Source organism: Macadamia integrifolia, chromosome 3 (genome assembly GCF_013358625.1).
Source record: "Macadamia integrifolia cultivar HAES 741 chromosome 3, SCU_Mint_v3, whole genome shotgun sequence".
In the NCBI taxonomy this organism is placed as follows: domain Eukaryota; kingdom Viridiplantae; phylum Streptophyta; class Magnoliopsida; order Proteales; family Proteaceae; genus Macadamia; species Macadamia integrifolia.
Window position 1 is genome coordinate 6166148 of NC_056559.1, and position 19019 is coordinate 6185166.

At 37.8% G+C, this 19019-nt stretch overlaps 3 protein-coding genes, 1 long non-coding RNA gene and 1 other non-coding gene across 6 annotated transcripts in view; 4 read left to right on the forward strand and 1 right to left on the reverse strand.

The window, feature by feature from the left end:
• The window catches only part of LOC122073979 (mitogen-activated protein kinase kinase kinase 5), a 33800-nt gene extending 30312 nt beyond the window's left edge, over positions 1-3488 (forward strand). The window contains exons 9-11 of one of the 2 annotated variants that reach the window (XM_042638733.1): positions 2047-2256; positions 2341-2441; positions 2611-2780. In XM_042638733.1, coding sequence (XP_042494667.1) covers positions 2047-2256; positions 2341-2441; positions 2611-2644 — 345 coding nt within the window. In that variant the 3' untranslated portion in view covers positions 2645-2780. Of the gene's footprint in view, positions 1-2046; positions 2257-2340; positions 2442-2566 lie in introns of both variants that reach the window. The other variant, XM_042638732.1, reaches the window with a different exon arrangement.
• A 2309-nt stretch (positions 3489-5797) lies between these two features.
• LOC122074681 lies at positions 5798-10972 on the reverse strand. Its single transcript, XM_042639621.1, has 2 exons — positions 10302-10972; positions 5798-6654 (listed from the first exon to the last, which is right to left on the reverse strand). The coding sequence occupies exons 1-2, from the start codon at positions 10917-10919 to the stop codon at positions 6298-6300; spliced, it is 975 nt and encodes a 324-aa protein (XP_042495555.1). The 5' UTR covers positions 10920-10972; the 3' UTR covers positions 5798-6297.
• A 158-nt stretch (positions 10973-11130) lies between these two features.
• LOC122073513 (la-related protein 6C) lies at positions 11131-15124 on the forward strand. The gene is made up of 10 exons (XM_042638104.1): positions 11131-11803; positions 13060-13141; positions 13273-13367; positions 13488-13559; positions 13678-13757; positions 13854-13932; positions 14031-14078; positions 14165-14233; positions 14365-14502; positions 14596-15124. The coding sequence occupies exons 1-10, from the start codon at positions 11483-11485 to the stop codon at positions 14851-14853; spliced, it is 1242 nt and encodes a 413-aa protein (XP_042494038.1). The 5' UTR covers positions 11131-11482; the 3' UTR covers positions 14854-15124.
• Positions 15125-16818: 1694 nt separating this feature from the next.
• TRNAI-AAU lies at positions 16819-16892 on the forward strand. Its single transcript has one exon. It is a non-coding gene; the product is annotated as a tRNA-Ile (tRNA).
• An 80-nt stretch (positions 16893-16972) lies between these two features.
• On the forward strand, positions 16973-17716 carry LOC122072613. Its single transcript, XR_006138553.1, has 2 exons — positions 16973-17270; positions 17380-17716. It is a non-coding gene; the product is annotated as an uncharacterized LOC122072613 (long non-coding RNA).
• The last annotated feature ends 1303 nt before the right edge of the window (positions 17717-19019 follow it).

The window sequence follows — 19019 nt, forward strand, 5'->3', positions numbered from 1 at the left end:
CGTTTGGAGCCAAAACAATTAGAATGTAACCATCAGACACTAAGAGAGAGAGATAGAGAGAAGCTTAAATCTAGAACCGCCGGAGAAGAAGGTGCAGCAGCCGATCAGAACATGCAGCAGAGATACCTCAGTTCCCTCCTTTATACTGCAACTAAACATAATCAAACACTAGAAAACTGAAACCAACTCCTAAAAATCTCATCCGATGTTTCAGATCGCCAAAAAACAACAAAAAGAAAACAATTTATAAATTAAATTATTACACTACGAAGGATGAATAATTTACCAGATCAACATTCTCGTTCTTAATTTCCTCCAAACTGATACCACCCATCTTCGCCGATGGAAGCAAACGAACTCAACAATCAATGGAACTCACACAGAGAATCAAAACCGAAAAAAGAACGAAAAACTTAAACCTAAATAGTTAAAGAATAGAAGAAGCTACAAGCCATGGCCGATGAGAAGCCTCGTCTCGTTTGAACCGGTTTGGTTTGAATCTTCACACGGCCGGTTCAATTGGCCTCTAACCAGGTTTTGGTGAAGATTCAATCAACAATTAATCCTGGTTGTTCACTTAAAGTTGTACACGTGTCGATCACTAAGGGGGCATTATACAGAATTGCACAAGATGAGAATTTCAGACGATTTTTATCCACTGCTGCCCTGTTTCTGGCGGTAGTTGCAGTCCCAAACAAGGGGATTGAGCTCCCTCACCCTTAAGCTGCTTGGACTAAGACCTTGGTCGAGAGCTCCCTACCTATAGGTGATCAAAACCCAAGAGTATTACCTCCAAGAATAGTTCTGAACTGAGAGATCGAACTCAGGTTCAGATCTGGTTTGGCAGGTCACCGCCAGATCTGAGTTGCAGATGCTTGGACCTTCGTTGCTTGCTGTTTGGGATGCTTTCCTGTCGGAATCACGAGACCTGAAGATCTCCAAGCTTCGACTATAATTTTTTGGACTGAAACGATGAACTTGGAAGACCTTCCACTACCGCCTGATTCTCCTCTTGCCGCTGTCATTGTGTTCCATTGTGTCCGAAGGTTGAAGATGCACAATCTTCTTATTTACAAACAAATCAATTGCTGAAGTTTCACATGAGGTCATATTTTTTTGTTATTTTCACCAAAGACCCTTCTCTCTGAAGTTTTGTTTTAAAATTTTCCTTAGTCTAAAATTAATTTCAGAACCACCCCTTTATCCTAATTTTAATTCCTGTTAAGTCCTCTGTCAATTACTTCACTCTAAAAGGCTCCTAAATTGTTTTTGAAATTACAAGAATACCCCTCAACCATTACATTGAGCTTCTTAGTCATTCTTGTGGGCCCTAAGTGATCCGATTTCAGTCATTGGGATCTGGATCCGCATTAGGGGGGGGGGACTTTGTTCTGGTATTAATAGAAGATATCAGGAAGATTGTACATAATGTCTGATCCTTCTAAGGAGCCTTGGAGGTTTGTACATCTCATCAGATTCATTTGTCACCTTGCATCTAGACTGGATTAGTCCTGTCAATGGAATCCAATTGTGGTTAATGAGCTCTCCAATTGTATGTCTAAGCAAGAGGTTGTTCATCCTAGGAATCATTATTGAAGTAGTATTCCATTTTCCCCACCCTTTTTTTGTCCTCTCCAGTTGTTGTGGCTTTCATTCTTTTGGAGGTTTATTGTATTTTTGTTCTCTTGATCTTTGAATATCTGTTACTTAAAAAGGCAAAGAAAAAAGAAGAAATTGAAGATCTGTTGCATCAAAATGTTACTGTTTGAATTGTTTGATGACCAAGTTGTGGTTGGTAGCTGGTAAGTATATACTAACCCAATTAGGAAATTACTCAATTTTAGTATGGCTGTCTTTTCTATTCTAGTCTTGTATGGGCTCATATGACAGTTGTGACTAGGCATGAAAATTTCAATCTCATCCCCCTTCCCCTTGCATATTGGTTTCTTGTCTTGTCTGTCTTGTTGTTTTCTATCCTTTCTCTGTATGTTTGTCTTCCCACAATCCCACCAGTTAAGGTGAATTTTATGTTTTCGACAAATGCAGGCTGCAGCTATGTTTAAGGTTTTGAGAGAATCCCCTCCAATACCAGAAACATTGTCAACAGAGGGCAAGGATTTCCTTGAGTGTTGCTTTCGAAGAAGTCCTGCTGAGAGGCCATCAGCCAGCATGCTATTAGAACATCGTTTTCTGAGGACTTCGCACCATCCAGATGTTCCTGCTTGCACCCAAGTTTTCTCCGGAATGAAGTTGGCGGTAAGTCTAAACATTTAACAGATCAGTTTTAGTCATAAGTAGTACGTCTAGTTTGATGATATTATAACCAAATACTCATTACAGGATAAGGCTCAGTGTCCAAAAGAGCGGGCTAAACATAAAATTGATATGTTGCCCATCTCCTCAAGCACAACAGCTACCAAAGGGAAACTGGCATTTACTGGGTAGGCTTCTCTACATCACACCTCCCACCAACCAGTCTGCTCAGAAATTAGCCCTATTAAACTAATAAATTACTTCTGCAAGACCACCAGATACGGCTTCATACATGATTATTCTTTTTCTCCAGTGCAACTAATCAACGATCTCATCCTGAAACTTGCGACTCCGCAGTGGTCATTCGCCATTCCCCTCGATCTACTCTTGAGGCACTTCCAAGTTTATCTCCTCCGCATTCAAATCACATGGCACATAGTCCCAGATCTTCTCCAAATGTTCTCAATGGTATTCATGCGGGTGCTGGGAGAAATCATTTTTCTGTTCTCCCGGAGGACTCATGGAAGGGGCATTACTGACGTTTTCTGAAGTTGGTTGATTGTATTATATCATTGTTTCTATCTTAAAATGGCTCAATTCCCTCATGTCATCATGTGAACGTGGAGGAGTAATTTAAGTTCCAGTTGTGAATCTACATGAGAGCTGCAGTAAAGAGTGATCATATTTTGCATTGCCTTCTTTGATCATCAGCTCCCAGTTCACACCAACACCGACCGAGGGCCCTGTAAAAGGTTCATAGAAGTAATGTGGTTTGGTATTTTTGCTTTTGCTTTTTGTTTTGTTTTTTTTTTTTTTTTTTTTCTTCTTCTTTATAGCTTCAAATTCCAATTCTGGGTTGGGATGTTAAAAGCAGGTTTTTGAGAACATTAATTTAGGGTCTCAGTTCCAAAAGTTCTTAGTTCTTTGCTTACCCTAAAGCTTTCTTCTTATAAAATGTATACCAAAATTCAATCAAAGTGAGTTTGTAGATATTAGATTCAGTAGTTGGCCTGGTGATCAGATAGCCTGCATCGTAACTTTTTCTTTTATTTGAGGAACTCCAAGGATGTGATGTAATTTATTACTCTAACAGTTGTCGGTAGAGGCTTCATGGTTGTGCTCTAGGTTGTTGGTCTAATATTTGTTAAATATGAGCACTCACTCTCACCTTATGTATTATGAATATGAATGTGCATAATGCAAAGATTCAAACTTTGTTGTGCTTTGCACTTGCATTTGTACAGGTGTTTGTTACCATTTTCATTTGCTCTCTTCTTTGATTGGGATGATGGTCAAGTTTTTGAATTCTGCTTACAGGTGGAGGTGAGTATCTGGGATTTGTTTATTAGTATTGTTAATTCTTTATAAGTGGATCTAGAAAGCTTTTCCATACTGAGCAGTTGTGTGTCATTAGATCATAAGCATGGGATGGGGTGGTCTGCTTGCTTCTTGCTTAGGTGCCCTAATCTGTCCGCTTCGTCCTGAGCTAGGGCTTTCAATAATGAATGTTGGCTTTAATGTTGGGTTCTTTGCTACTCTGTTTCTGACCAATCTAAACCGAACCTGAACAGGACTGAACAATCGCCACACACACCTTGACTAAGCCTTCTTCCCAGCTAGAGACCAGACCTTGTTGTAGAAGTGCTTAGTTGAGCGGGTTCCAACAAATAATAATATTGGAACTTTTTGGTTTTGAACCTCAAGGAAGATGAATAATTCTGTCCATTCTTTTAAAAGGTGCTTACTCGAAGGGATTTCAACAATGGACAAAATAAGAACCTTATTGAACTCAATGAAGATGAATTATTATGTAATTTTGTTGAGAGAGGAGCACTTCTTCATGCCGAAAATAATAATAATGCTCCTGTATCAATGTTTTGTGGCTGCTCAAAATGATGCATCAAGTTCGATTTTGACCTTTGTGGCTTAGATATTTGGATGTGGTTTTTTCTATATTAACGTAGTGGAAGGAATTTCTTTATTTATCACGTGGTAGGTTAGATAGGGTAAAAATTTTGTAGACAGATAGATCCCAAAATCCCCTATTCACATGTCAATTTTTTATCTTTATCAAATGACAAAACAAAGCATTGAAAATTTAAAGAGAGATCCGAAAGTCAGAGTATCAATAGAAAAGCATCAACATACACGTGAGTGACATTAGATTAAATGGTAAAAAAATTGAATTTCACACTTAGTCTATTTAAGTCAATTTCCTAGAAATCAAACGGTCAGATTTCCATGTAATCAAATTAGATATGCCCTTTCACCCAAATAATAAGAAAAAAGATATGCCTGTTAAAGATATTATTTCCTAAATAGTAGAGTGGTTGCTCTTGGGATGTTAGGAATCAAACATTTTTCACAATCTGATTTCAAAATTATTTATAATAATACTAAAAGCAGTAGTTTTTAATATTCTGTTTGATGTTTATAATTGGAAATCTTATGTAGAACTTTAAACATATTCTATTTTGTGAAGCATGTGTATGATCTATTGAATATAGTTAGCTCATGAGATAGCTATTGTTGGCAACCATTATCGATTTCGATATCTAAATCCCTGATTGTTACTTACTTCATTTAACGGCTCAATTATATTGCTATATGGCCTTTCCTCTTCCTTTGTCAAAATCCTTTTTGTGAATAATATATCCACAAATTTAGAAGTCGATCAAAATTCAAACATTTTAAGCCTTCCCTCATTTTTTCGCTCTATTTTTCCTTTTTTCTTTGGAAGAAGGAACACGACCCACCCTCATTCATAAGGGTAAACCCCCGGTCCACATATGACCCCGCATTTCACGCACCATGAAGACATTTTCGTGCAGGTGTGGTCGAGGGTCGTTGATGCATGGATTTAGTGCACAGTATTTGAGCATGAAGTTAGTTTCATCTTCAACCTTGAAGTTGATGATCATCTTCAAAACTCCTTGAACTTCTTAATCGATGAAGTACACTCCATAGTTTCATCCAACCATCTAAAAATGAAGTTATGAGGCATATTCCTGATATCAGAATAATTGCTTCATTTTTCTGAAATCTTTCAATCCAATATCAATTTTGAAGCAGGTCTACTTACCAAAAATGCATATCAAACATAGCCTTAATCTTCCTTCCATCTCTGCATTGGCAACAATCCCATTCTTCCTCTTGCGAGCTACAAGCTCTCCTCTTTTGGCCGATTCTCCATATGTTCAATGTTCATCCTTGACATCTCTGCATAAAAGAATGATACACCATCTCACTCCGGCATCTTGGGGATCTTCCAACCACACCCCCCCCCCTTCTTTTTTTTTTTTTTGGTAGAAGGGGAGTCTATTGTCATTCAGTATGTATGATGCACTTACATGGTTTTTACCTGGAAACAAACAGAGACAGCCTTAGGCCATTCAAGTACTCGTTGAAGCAGCCCCTGGAAATTCTCCTGTTTTTATTTAAATACCTTTGAGATGCTTTCTCAAGTCCCTATGATAGGGGTATTTATAAATAGTGAACAGTCATGCTGGCAGAAGTGCAACAACTAAGAATATACAGCTGGAAAGAACCATAACACAAAATCTTTCAAAGCCTTAAATTGATTCTACAACTCTCTATTCATTGAAGCAGCAAACCACAATGTGAATAAAACAGTATGATCTCTAACATGGAGGGAAGTGGCCAAAGATACAGAAAGACAGCATATAGCATAAACTACAGGTCTGGAAGAATAAAGAATTGTGCCTCCAAGCTGGCCCATAACTAGTGACTGAATACAAATATCTCTTCTGGTTGTATCCTAGATCATTTTAGGAACTTGTACCTGAATTAGTTTTTCATGCTGATGAAAAGCTGAACACAAAGATAGGTACCTTCAACATTGCGCCAACTGCTTCAAGGAACACTAACTTCACCCGTTCATCTGACCCTCTCCTCAACAGACCCCATCTTCCAGCAGCAAGTTGTTTAATAGCATAATGTCACACTCCATGTCATTTCACTCCTGAACAAGTGTAAAAATTGTTCATGATATGAGTTTGTCTGATTTGAAAAGCTCCCTTCATTTTACTTGGTGCAGTGAGCATCTGTACCATGCTGAGTGCATTGGTGGTAACCCATGCTACCAAGAAATTCCCGAATCTCTTTGGCACTGCTTTTGCTAGCTTTCAGCAAGCGTTCGTCTTCCTCATATATTAGGTAGGGGGCTTTGCCTCTCTTTCTAGACAACAGTTTAGAGGCTCCTCTCAATACATGATATTCCCAACCTTGAACATCAATCTTGAGTAACATCACCTCTTCTGATTCTGGGATCACTTCGTCAAGAGGAATAGACCTCACTTGAAGCTCAATCTCCTCATTGGACTTGAATGCCAGCTTTGCACCAGTGGCAGAAACAGCACTGTTGTCCAGCCTTCCAACCAGCTAGGGGGAAAAAGAAGGAAAAGATGAGAAACAATGTGGTCAAATGGGCTAGTGAACAATTATAAACACAAATTAAGAAGTCCCATACCTATTTATCCATCCATTCATAGGAGATGAGAATAAATATATGAGCAATAAAAAGGATCATGGAAAACATAGAAGCTCAATGCAAAAGCATGTTTAGTTTTACATTAACATTATAAACTAAATCTTGAAACAAAGGTAGCAAGTGAATAGAGTTAAGAACAAGAAATGCATTAGAATCCCCAAAAGAGAGCCCTTTTAGAAAAATAAAAATCAATTCTTTTTCTTTTTCTTTTTCTTTTTCTGGGGGGAGGGTGGGGTTTGGTTAAAGATAGACCCTGGAGGGTTGATCACTTTTGTAGATGGGTTAAGCTCTTTGATTTAATAGCAAATGAGAGTGCAAATGACTTGGCTAGACAGGATGGAGACCAAGAGTCGGTTATGAAACTGATTGCCATCTTTGCCAGTATTCGTTTGCTTCGTCCCTGTCTCTTTGCTCAATTGTGGAAGGCCAATGCATTTGCCAGTTGGGGATTTTATCATTCATGCTCTCAAAATAAAGTAAGGGTGAAACACCTTCCTGGGTTGTGCAGTCCACCATGGAATCTATGGATTGCACACCTAATTGTGCCACACGAAGGATGTTTTGGCAATCCTGACACAATTGGATATCCTAGTGAATGGTTTGGATTGGCATGTGTCAAAATTTCAGACTCAAATTGAATCATATTCCCTCCCAGTAGCATGCACCCTCTCTTCCATCCTGGATTATTTAATGCTTTATTTTACCACTTGGCCAACTCCATTGGGATGCATTTTGATATGCAACTAGAGGACCACGGAATCTATCTGTCCACAAAATTTCAACCACATCCAACCTGCTAGATGGCACAAATAGATTCACAGTGGATGTCTAAAAACCGCTCCTGCAAGTTATTCATTAGGAGGAGATGCTTATTTGTCAAGGTTAGCCCTAGTTGCTATGCATCCAGGGCCCCTCCAATGCCTTGGGTTACCTAGACGTTGTTGCCACTATGGAAAGAAGAGAAAAAAGGTTCCATCAAATCTGCCATTTTCAGCCACATGGACTGATGATTTGGTAGGTTTGCCCCAAGATACAGTAGGGACCCCCCAATAGACCACCTGTCAAATTTGGTGGCCTATAGCAAATATATGGCCCACCATTTATGGGCTTTCCACCTTGCTGTTTCAACGGTTGCTGTTGAGGTCATCTATGGATGACTTTTTAGACTTTTCAAACTTCTCTTTAATTTACAATGACACATGATATTGTTAGATTGGTCCAAAATTTTGAATATAGAGACATGATGATGTGGACAACATGTCCACCAAATTAGAGCTACAACTAAACTGCAATGTGCTAGTTACCAAGGGTGTGATGGAATGGGTTCCCGTTACAGGTCCAGGCATGGCGGAACCTAGCTCCAAAAAGATAGAGAGAACATGAGAGGAGTTGCAGATACTACATAGACTATGGTATGAATAAATTCTTTTGGACACGTCGCAAATTAGAGCTGCAAATTAAAGCCCAAGCGGCCAAAGCAACATCCACCTAAGAACAAGGGTGAAAAAAGAAAAGGATAAACCCAAAGGAAAAGAGAAAAGGTTTGTTTTGACGGTGTTCTCTTTCCCGTTTTACAGTATACCGCTAGAATCTAGATACTGACGTTCAAGTTGAGGCAATAACATGAAAATTTTGTAAGAAATTACCCCTTTCCTTATCAGGTTCGGGGCTAATAAGAATGGTAGGGGCAACACTCCAAGAAAACCTTTTTGGGTTTAAATATGTAAGGAATCAATAGGGAACTATTGTTGAGATATAAGAAACAAAAGGCAGTCTTCTCGTAGAAATCATTAATTTGATTTCTGGATGTGGTTAGATTTAATTTCTGTCAAATGTGTGCTCATCTCTTCACAACCCTCATTAAGAGATTCATTTTATGAGTGTGCTAGTACTGTAAGAACTAGATGGTTAACTTGAGTATTGCTTCTCAAGCTTCTTAAAAAGGCCAAAAAGACAGCCATTAGCAAATATCAAAGATCTATGCAAAAAGGTTTGGCTAAATGTTTTCTGAATGCTGACTGCCAAGCGACATCATATTTGATTATCAAGAAGACGAAGGCCATCTAAATGTGCATCAGAACCATTTCCTCATCTACCATAAACATCAATATCAAAGTCATCTTATAAACTCCATTTTTTTATTTAGATTGTAATCCATTAACTTTTCACCATATCAGGCACAATAATAGTCAATCATGGGTTCCGGTTGGCCATGCAACCCTTCTTGTATACCAATATCTCTCTTGGCCTCTTTTTTTTTCAGATAACCAAGCAGTTCTGTTGATATGGAAAAGAGATACAACAGCAGCAGCAACATCACGAGGGACCAGCCCAAGAGAGGCCCAGTGACCCTACTACAATTGAAAAAAAAAAGGGTGGGTGGGGAGGGGATGAATTTTGATAGACCATACTAGGGCAGCTACCATCTCACAGATTTTGTTAATGTTGATTCATTGAAATCTGGGGGAAAAAAGAAAAAAAAAATGGTAAACTTAGGAATGAGTAAGGATTTTCCTGACAGAAAAGAGACAACATCAATTCACTAATCACTACTACGTTCCACCTTTATATTAGGAGGGAAGCCCTAAAAATAATGAAAGAGCAATCAAAAACCTCCTTGTCACACCGGTTGATCTTTTGATTTTCCTATTTTCCATAGTCATGATAGACTACGAACTGCTTCCACGCACTCCAAAAAGCTAATTGAATTGATCCATCAGTACATCTGAAGGCTTTTAACAACAAAACATAGGAGTGACTTTTAGCTTTTCATCATTTCAATTGTTCAAGATCAGCATCCATGAGACTGATCGCAAAATTCCAATTTCTGACAACCTGAAGCTTGCTCAGAAGAGCTCTCTTATGGTACTCATAAGTGGTACCAGTCAAGTTTTTTTGGTATTGAAGATGGCAAATCCAACTCCTCAAATGCATAACATGCCATACACAAAGTTTTGCACAGAAAATGGGATGTAGAAGGGACAAAATCCAAAGATGAAACACTCGGGAAGGAGACAAGGTTGAAAGGGATTTAAATTTGAGGGCAAGCAAGAGAAGAAGATATAAATAACCAGCTTGAAAGGTAATATTATGTAGCTGAGGTCAAGTAGCAGAGGCAAAATTTGTTAGAAGAAGAAATGGCCAATCAAGATATTCCAGGCTACCATTTAAGTACAAATAGTTCAACATACTGATCTTTCCTCACAACTTGTTTGAATAACCAGCTCGAAAGGTAACATTATGTAGCTTAGACAAGTGAATTTCGAGTTATCTGACTAATACAATAAGAGGAACTGAATGGATTTTGTACCAACAATGAGAGAGAGAAAAGTATGGTAATTAAACTGCCCTAATCAAACTATGCCCATTATCAGAAACTGAAATATAGTATAAACACCTTAACACTTTCCAGATCACAACGCAAACTAGAAAACCAACAGAAACAAAGAGATAAACTAGAGCTGTGAGGAGATGAAAGAAAAAACGAGACTCAACACACAATATCCAAAAACCAAAGGCTAAACAACGAAACGAGTACCTTATGGAAAGTGATATTCCCAAGCCGATCCGAAGCAGCAGCCTCAAACAGAGTAACCCGGTCCCGAACTCGATTCAGGAAAACCCCATCACAAATCCTCTGCAGATTCTCAAAAACAGGCTCAAATGCCAAGACCTTGAACCCCATAGCAGCGGCAGCGAAACTCGCCATTCCCACATTTGCACCCACATCGACGACATATCCACCATCTCCTCCTCCACCTTGCTGTCTCAACTTCTCCAGAACCTCCTGAATTGTCACAGAGATATCTGGTTTCCTGAAAAGCTTCCCTTTGAGCATTCGAACGATGTTCTTGTGAGGCTTATCGGGTAGCGAACCCAGATCAGCAAGAGAGTAAAGAAACGGGTAACGGACACCTTCGACGACATTAGCAATCACCGGGTAACCCTGAGGGCATTTGTAACAATCGAAAGGTTGGATCGAACGGAAGGGAAATGGGGTTTTGAATGTCAGCTCTTTAGTGAAATTTGGGTTTGGACTTGAGCTTCGAGAGAAGTATAAGAGGAAGATGAGAAGAAAAACAAGCGGGAAGAGTAAGAGGAGGTTCCGAGAAGAGAGAACTGGTGAGGATTTCTCCTTTTTCCAGGCATTTGCCATAGAAAAGAAGCTCTCGATGACTCCGCGATTTGGAGTTTTCACTGTAGTTCTGTAACTGATCCGATACTTCGAGCTCACTAACGTGCGCTATAGGTGGAGTGTTTGGTTTTGTGGCCCATGAGCCCATTAGCAGGCTCAAGCCCATCATAGGAGTAAAAGGCCAAAACTTCTGGACACGCGTTAGGATATGATTGGTCTGATAGCGAATGAACTACAAAACGTCTTAGAGGCGGGAGAGTAGAAGAAGATCCGAGCAAGTTGCAGACGAACTTGGATGAAAATGGAGCGACCGGCATCAAAGGAGCTTCAAGAAATGGCAAAAATAGCCTTCGAGAAAACCCAACCTTACAAATCCAGTCAAACCCATTTGCTGCGGTCGCGTGTAATGAGAGAAGGCCGATAAGATCTCTCATCAATCACAGATGTTCGTATTTGGGCGGGGAATGTGGAATTGTGGAATTGTGGATTCAATATCAGAAGCAGTTAGTTACAAAAACTTTCAAGCTCAGGAGACTAAACACCAAAGCGAAGAATAGAGAGAGAGAAATCATAGAGGAAAAGAAATGGCACAAGCGAACGCAGAAGAAAAGTTTAATGAATCCAGGGAAGGGGAGATGAAGATGATGAATGATAAGAAAACTGAAACTACTTCGTTCAAATTCAATGCCCAAGCAGAAGAATTTGTTCCCAGAGCGCAAACCCAGATGCCTCTTTCGGGTTATTTTTATCCATGTTTTGATTTTCTCGGTGGGAGTAGCGGGTCTGATTGGTTCTATGTTGCAGAGCGAGAACCAGTACAGCTGATTCCTAGTTCCAATATTGCAGTCCCCAACTCTAACAAGAATTTCCTCACTAATGATCTACGCCAAAAGATCATTAAACAGGTATAAGGTTCTTGTTTTTTTTATGGATTTGATTTTTCTTGTGGATGCTTTTCTTTCTTAAGTAACTTAGATGATGATCTGTGAATTGGGTTTCCATTGATTTCTTTTTTCTGGAAACTTGCAAATTCTAATCAGGACAACCCTTCCTTTGAATTTGAAAACAAAATGTAGGAAAATTTTGTGGTGGAAGACTTGAAAGATGTTTCATATGTCATTATTTCCTTTTCAATTCTTGATAAATCGTACAATTCGATTCTGTATGGGAATCAACTTTCTTGCATAACCTTCGCACTCAGATCTTGTTGATTTCAGCATTTCAAAACTCATAGGCATGTAAGGTAGACAAAGTCTGCTTCATGTCTGCATACCTGCAAAATCTTAACAGATAAAACAGAGCCATTGGCTTTGTTTGATAACAAATCACCCTTATTTGTCTGTTGTTTTTATTGGTAGATCACTCTTTTAATTCAAGGTCATCTTTCATCTAGCCATCCCAAGTAGCTTTATGCCTTTATCATTCCCAATTTGATTTTGATTCAATATTTTGTGATGAAATATGAGAAGCAATTCTACTGGAGTTTAGTAAATTTTCTCAGCATTCATATCCAATCTTGAATTGCTACATGTCTTTCCAGCACCCTGAAAATTCATTTCAGAGTGGCAAATTTGGGAAGCATTATCGAATATGGTTGTTTTGTAAAACTAGATGTCCTCTACTTTTTCTCCATCCTGCAAAGAGTTCAAATAGTATTTTTTCCAAATTACAGATAGACCATACCTTGGCTTTGTTGTCTTTGTTGTCTTTGTTGTCTTTGTTGTCTTTGTTGTCTTTGTTATAGGGTTCCAGATAGAGCCATCTTTGTCAGCGGGGCACAGGCAATATCTTCCTTAATAGATGGACTCAAATCTTCATGCTGCCGTGAACTTTTGGTTTCATTGAGGTTCCAATTCCCATGCTTCCAGATAGTTCTGGCATAGTGTATCTTTCCTGAATCCATGATAAAACCAACCCAAGCATTCTTGTCTGAGTTAAAATTTCCTGTCTCTGTGGGTATGTGCATGATGGTTTTCTAGGTTATGTTCTGTATTTCATTTTTTTCCCCACATCTTTTACCTGATAGGGATTGGACTCCTACATTGACATTACACATTTACACCAAGGCTTAATTATATCTTATAATTCTTTATCGGACACCCAGTTTCAGTTTTGAATGTATGTTCATTTTGTGTCTGAAATTGATCTGCATGCATTGCAGGTTGAGCACCAATTCAGTGATATGAGTTTGGTAGCAAGTGATTTATTAGCAAAACATACACATAAAGATCCTGAAGGTTATGGTAAGTATACCTGTATTGATTAGACAAGTATAACCTCTCTGGATACTATTATTGCTTGGGCAATTGTTTGATATTATTAGTTTCTTAACAATTTTAATACAGTTCATTTTTGAAAATTGATATTGTAACAGTTCCAATATCTGTTATTGCATCCTTGAAGAAAATAAAGTCACTTGTCAGCAACAATCATTTGCTTGTCCAAGCACTCCGATCATCATCAAAACTGGTAACCTTTCTTAACTTACTTAAATCATTTTTTCCCCTTTTTTCAACAATGAGAAATGGTTTTGTTTTATTTAATTTTTATTTATGCTCAGTCCACTGCTCCTTTTCTTGTGTTCTGAAGATTGTGAGTGATGATGGCAAGAAGGTCAAACGTAAACACCTTTTCACTGAGCGAGACAAAGAGGAGTTGCAGGTCGCTATGGAAATTCCTTTATCTCATACTTATGCTCTGTACTCAGCTCTTTACAGAACACATCACTTTCTCCCATAATGTGATCCTAATCCTAAAGAAATTTTCTTCTGACTTTCAGTCTCGTATAGTTCACGTTGAGAATTTGCCCGAAGATTATTCTCACCCAAACCTTGAGAAAATTTTTGGTGTTGTTGGAAGGTTGGGTCTTTTCCCATTAGTTTTAATTCTCATTCTAATTTATACCTCAACAAGACCTTGAATGTATATTAACAGGCCACCTTCTGTGATGGACAGTGTAAAGACAATCAGAATATGTCATCCGCAGGAATCCAGTGCTTCTCGCTCAAAGAGTGATGTTCTCATCAGTAACAAAGTATAGCTGAAGTCAATCTTGAATTTTCTGTGTATATAAAAGAAGTTTTTGATATCATTTGCTTTCTTTTTACCTTCATTTTTCTTTTCACTTTTAAGCTTCATGCACTTGTGGAGTATGAGACAATTGACCAAGCAGAGAAAGCGGTATGTCAGCTCACATTGTTAGGGAATCTTTTGCTTATCCACTTTCCCATCTCATGATAACTTTAAGAGGCTATAAACTTAAGCAGGTTGAAAAGCTAAATGATGAAAGGAACTGGAGAAAAGGACTCCGTGTAAGATTGCTGCTTAGACGTTCGGTATGTCCTTCTACTGGCTTTGTTATTTGTTCCCTTATCAATTTTATGATCAGGTAACTAAATACTTGTACTATATTCTTCTTGGTTATGATGATTGAAATTTTTCTCAATGTATATTCTTCAAATGTCAGCCAAGATCTGTTATAAAGAGTAGAAAATCAGACTATGATCACTTTGATAGGAACTCAGATGAAGATGAGGCATCTCACTCAGAATCATTGGAAGACTCCCGTCAGTCTAATAATGTTGAGCAGTCCATCGAAAACAATGTAAGTTAACATGTTCATGTAGGAGACACCAGTATACTTCATCCATGTTGTTCTTGGAGTATGATATTGTCCCTTTTGTGATATCAATTGTAGGCTGAAGATAATTCAACTGGAACAAAGAAAGGCTGGGCAAGAGGACGTGGGAAGTCCCGTGGACGCCTTCAGGGTCACAATGCGCGTGGTCTGATTTCCCCTTCACCACAATCTAGCAGCTCTATCCAGTGTGAAGCTTCAACCAAACCAACTCCTAAGGGACCAAGAATGCCAGATGGGACACGAGGATTTACTATGGGCCGTGGGAAGCCAGTGAGCACTCTGGGTCTGGATACCCCCAGTTCAACTGTTGAGTGACTGATGATTTCCCTGGACTTGTTACTGTCTCTTAGCTACTAAGGAATTTTTCAACATTATCAATGGAATCAATAATGGAAGATGTATAGTATTCCATAGCAGCATTCAAAACAAACATCATGGTCTCTTGATTACAATATTCTCTCCCTCATTTTTATTTTTTTTTGTTATTGTATTGTGTTAGTACACTTAATCCAGTTTTGTAGGTGTATCACTGATGTTGACTGTTTGATCTATTTGAATAACGAAGTTATGAAAGTTAGGTGTACAATAATCTCTCTCTCTCTCTCTCTCTCTCTCTCTCTCTCTAAACAAATGATTCTGAATTATCCAATCCATATTGCTTTAGTTCTTTTGAGAGAATTTGTTTAGTCTGGATGAGTTAGCAATCAGTGTAAGATGATGTTAACCTTTGTTCTTTTTACTACATTTTGTTGTTGTTGTTGTTGTTGTTTTACTTCTGTGTAACCCATAGGTCAATGTAACCTTTGGTATAAGATACAACATATAGATCATGTGGTCCAATACAGCACAAGGCTGGAGCTGTTGTATTGTTTGTCTCCAAAGCTGAAGTTAGGGGCATTTGAATAGGTGGTATTGGATAGGGTGGAAATTAAATTGACCTGTTTCTGTTGATTGGATGCCCAAGTGCAAAAATGGAATTGAAGCAATCCTTAGGACCAATGACCATGTAATTTAAGCTCCAAAATTTTCTCTCTCAAATATCCTATCCCCAAGGCTAAGGAGTTAAAAATCAATAGAATATTGGGAAATAGAATGGACCCTAATTCTTCTCCCTCTTTTTTCTACCACACTTTGATTTCCAATTCGAGGTCATACTTGATACAAGGCATAAGCTATGCATGTCATCCCTCTTCCCTTCTCCCATAGTCATTTTAAGTTTGCCTCTTGTTCTTTTAGCTCCTTCAATCTGAATCAGATCACTCCTCCGTATTAGAGCATATAAAGGCCTCTGTTGAACATAGGTATTGTCGCATGCAACCTCATGAACCGTATTTCTCTTAGTTTATCATGGATGGAAGTTACATATGAGTCTCGAATCAATTATAATATAATCATTCCTTACTTTATCTTCCTTATTTTTGTCACACATCCATATCAACACCCTCATCTCAACTACATTGAGTTTGTCTCTATGATGTTCTTAACTACCCAACATTTCGCACCATACATCATAGTTGGTTGCATAATTATCCCATATATTTTTCCAAATAAAAAAGGTGATGTAGAGGATACACACTATATATGCTGTTTTCACTCTAATTACCTTAAAACTTTTTTTTTTTCCAATTTTTTTTTTTTTTATTCCAAATTGGCATTAGTCCATGCCTTTGTCTCATCTACCCAAAAAAAAAATCTTTGGTTAAATCATCTACCATAAGCAAAACAAGTAAAAACTTAAAGTTGATCCTTGATGTAACTTAATTATATTTGAGGATTCACTACCCCAATGGTTCTTACAGTAGTAGAATAAGTGTTATAGTTTATTCCAACTCTATAGATTCTAAATCAATGGAATTCAAATACATTGCAAAATGCCACATTTGATTTTTGGACAAAAAAGTCCTCTATTTTGTCCCTGATTGTAAACTAGTGAAAGAGTATTCTTTAAAGGATTATCCTATGACCTAAATGAAAGGATATCACATATATTGAAATCTTAACACAATTTATTAACTTTGTCAACATATATTGACATCTTACACAGAAGGCAACACTAGGTAGTAAAGCAGTATATTTAATGTAGAAAGAGAATGAGGGCTCAAAAACCTAACGAGAAAAATGGGAGTTACTATAAGAGGAAAATGTGTCAAAAAAATTGTGTTTTGATTCGGTATCAGACCAATCTATTGTGCCAGTTTTGTTGTTACTGTGAGCTAAGTCATGCTTTGTAATATGGTAACTATTTTACAAATAAGTTTTAAGTTTCTCATATTAATATATGGCCTATTAGCTCAGTTGGTTAGAGCGTCGTGCTAATAACGCGAAGGTCGCAGGTTCGAGACCTGCATAGGCCATAAGTTTTTTTAATTTTTTTCCTTTTATCTTTTTCTTTTCATCCGATCCAAAAAAACTTTTCTTTTTTTCAGTTCTTCCGGTCTAAGATGAGAGACGAATGGACCCAAAATGTAACTGCAGCTATTAAAAGGAAAGGAAAAAGCGAATCTCTCTGTGGTTTTCTGTCATTTTCCTTAGAAAAAAAAGTGATTATCACGTGAATGCTTCGTCCACTGTTCAATAATCAATTTCCCTCCTCAGTCCTCTCACGCCACCATTAAATCTTTTACTTTACATTTTCTTTCTGGCTAGAGAGAGATGGAACCTCCCCCAAGTCAAGCAATAGATGCTTCTAGTTTCCAGATAGAAGATGATCAAGACAAGATTGTTGATGAGTGGTAATAATCTTTACAACCCATCTCAAATCCTTCAAGATTTTGGGTTTAATCTTCTTTTTTCATCTTTGTTGAGTTGAATAATAGTTCATGATGGGTTTTTCTGATGCAGTTGTTCTTGCTGTTTCGACTGCACGGATAGCTGCTTTGACTTCTTCTGCTGCTCCAACCTTTGTTAGGGTTTCTTCAGTACCATACTCTCTCTATCTTCTTTGTTTCATCAGTGTCTTTAGCAAATCAAATCAGAAGAAAATATGTGATATTAATTTTGGCTCTTTAATGGCTTTCCCCTGTTTCTTTACCCCATAGACCCATAAGAATTGTCTAGAGACGAGGGGGTCTACAGTCTACTAACTGATGGTACTCCTTTTTGGGGTTTTTCATAGCAAAAATTTGATACAGTATTGAATATTGTGATTACCTCTTATTAAAGGGTCTGTGTGAAGAAATTTGTTCTTGGTAGTTCATAGGAAAAGGAATTAATTACAATGCATGAGGGACATTACATGTGAATAATTGTAGTTATAAGTCTATTATGAATGATCTGCCCATAAAACAAAACATATTGTATTGGACCGAGTTGCTCTACACCCACGGTGATAGAGGGGAATCCTCATATCCAAGGATATCTAGCCCTTTTGAATTAGTATGAGGAAGTGTATTTTCGAACTTGTACAATATTGGGGAGGGAGGGAGGGAGGGAGGGGTTGTGACTAATTTAACCATGACCAAAAATCCAATCATAGGTGATTTTTTTTTTTCTAATGAACTGCCTAATAGAACTTTACTCACACGGTAGAGCGGGTAGGAAGAATGATAAGGGGAGAGGGAAACACACCAAACACAAACTGACGCCTCTGTATGATAGAAGTCAAACCACTGACCTCCTGGTGCTTCCAAGCTCATGCGCTCTAAATTCATAAATTCAATCACATAATCACATCACCAATGAAGAAGAGATTTCTATGTTTGAGGAAAACTTAGTCCTGCTTTATTTATAAATTGGGAAAATCGTCTTTGAATGAAAACTTTTCCTACACCTTTTTTTTTTTTTTTTTTTAATTATTAAAATACCCTTATACCCTATTGGTTCAAATTAAGAAACACTTCCCTGACAAAAATGCAAACTGTATTTGCATGACATTTATTTTGAGAAAGAGTATTTTTAGCATAGAAAGGAATCTCCATGCCTATCAAAAAAAAAAAATAATAATAATAAAATAAAATAAAGGAATCTTCATGCATCTCTTAAATATTTGCTATGTGATAATTCATTCAGGAGTCCAAATTCACGCAAGGTTCCTCCTTAATCTTCATACATAAAGTTTTAGTTCCATCGGAATTTGTGAACTGAGAAAGTGGAACTTTGAAAAGCTGTGCTTTACATGAAAAGCACATAAGTGGTATGGGATAATCTTAAGGATGCATGGACAATTGGACATACATAGGATGTGAGCGTATTTAAATGAAGGGCAAGAGATCATTGCTTGGTCATGTAAACTCTATACTAATGCGAGGGCCAATGAGAGTGTGCAGGGCATCGGCATTAGCATCAAAGAAACATTTTATTCCATAAGGATGTTGTAGTAATTTTGCACACCTTTATGTATGGGTGTAGGTGTTACACAACATTATAGAGTTTGACATTGCTTCCAATTTACATTATTCTCTAGATATTTAACTTTTCCACACTATTCTTTAGATATTCAATTACGTCTCTTTTCTACATAATTCTCTACTCTTTCTACCGCC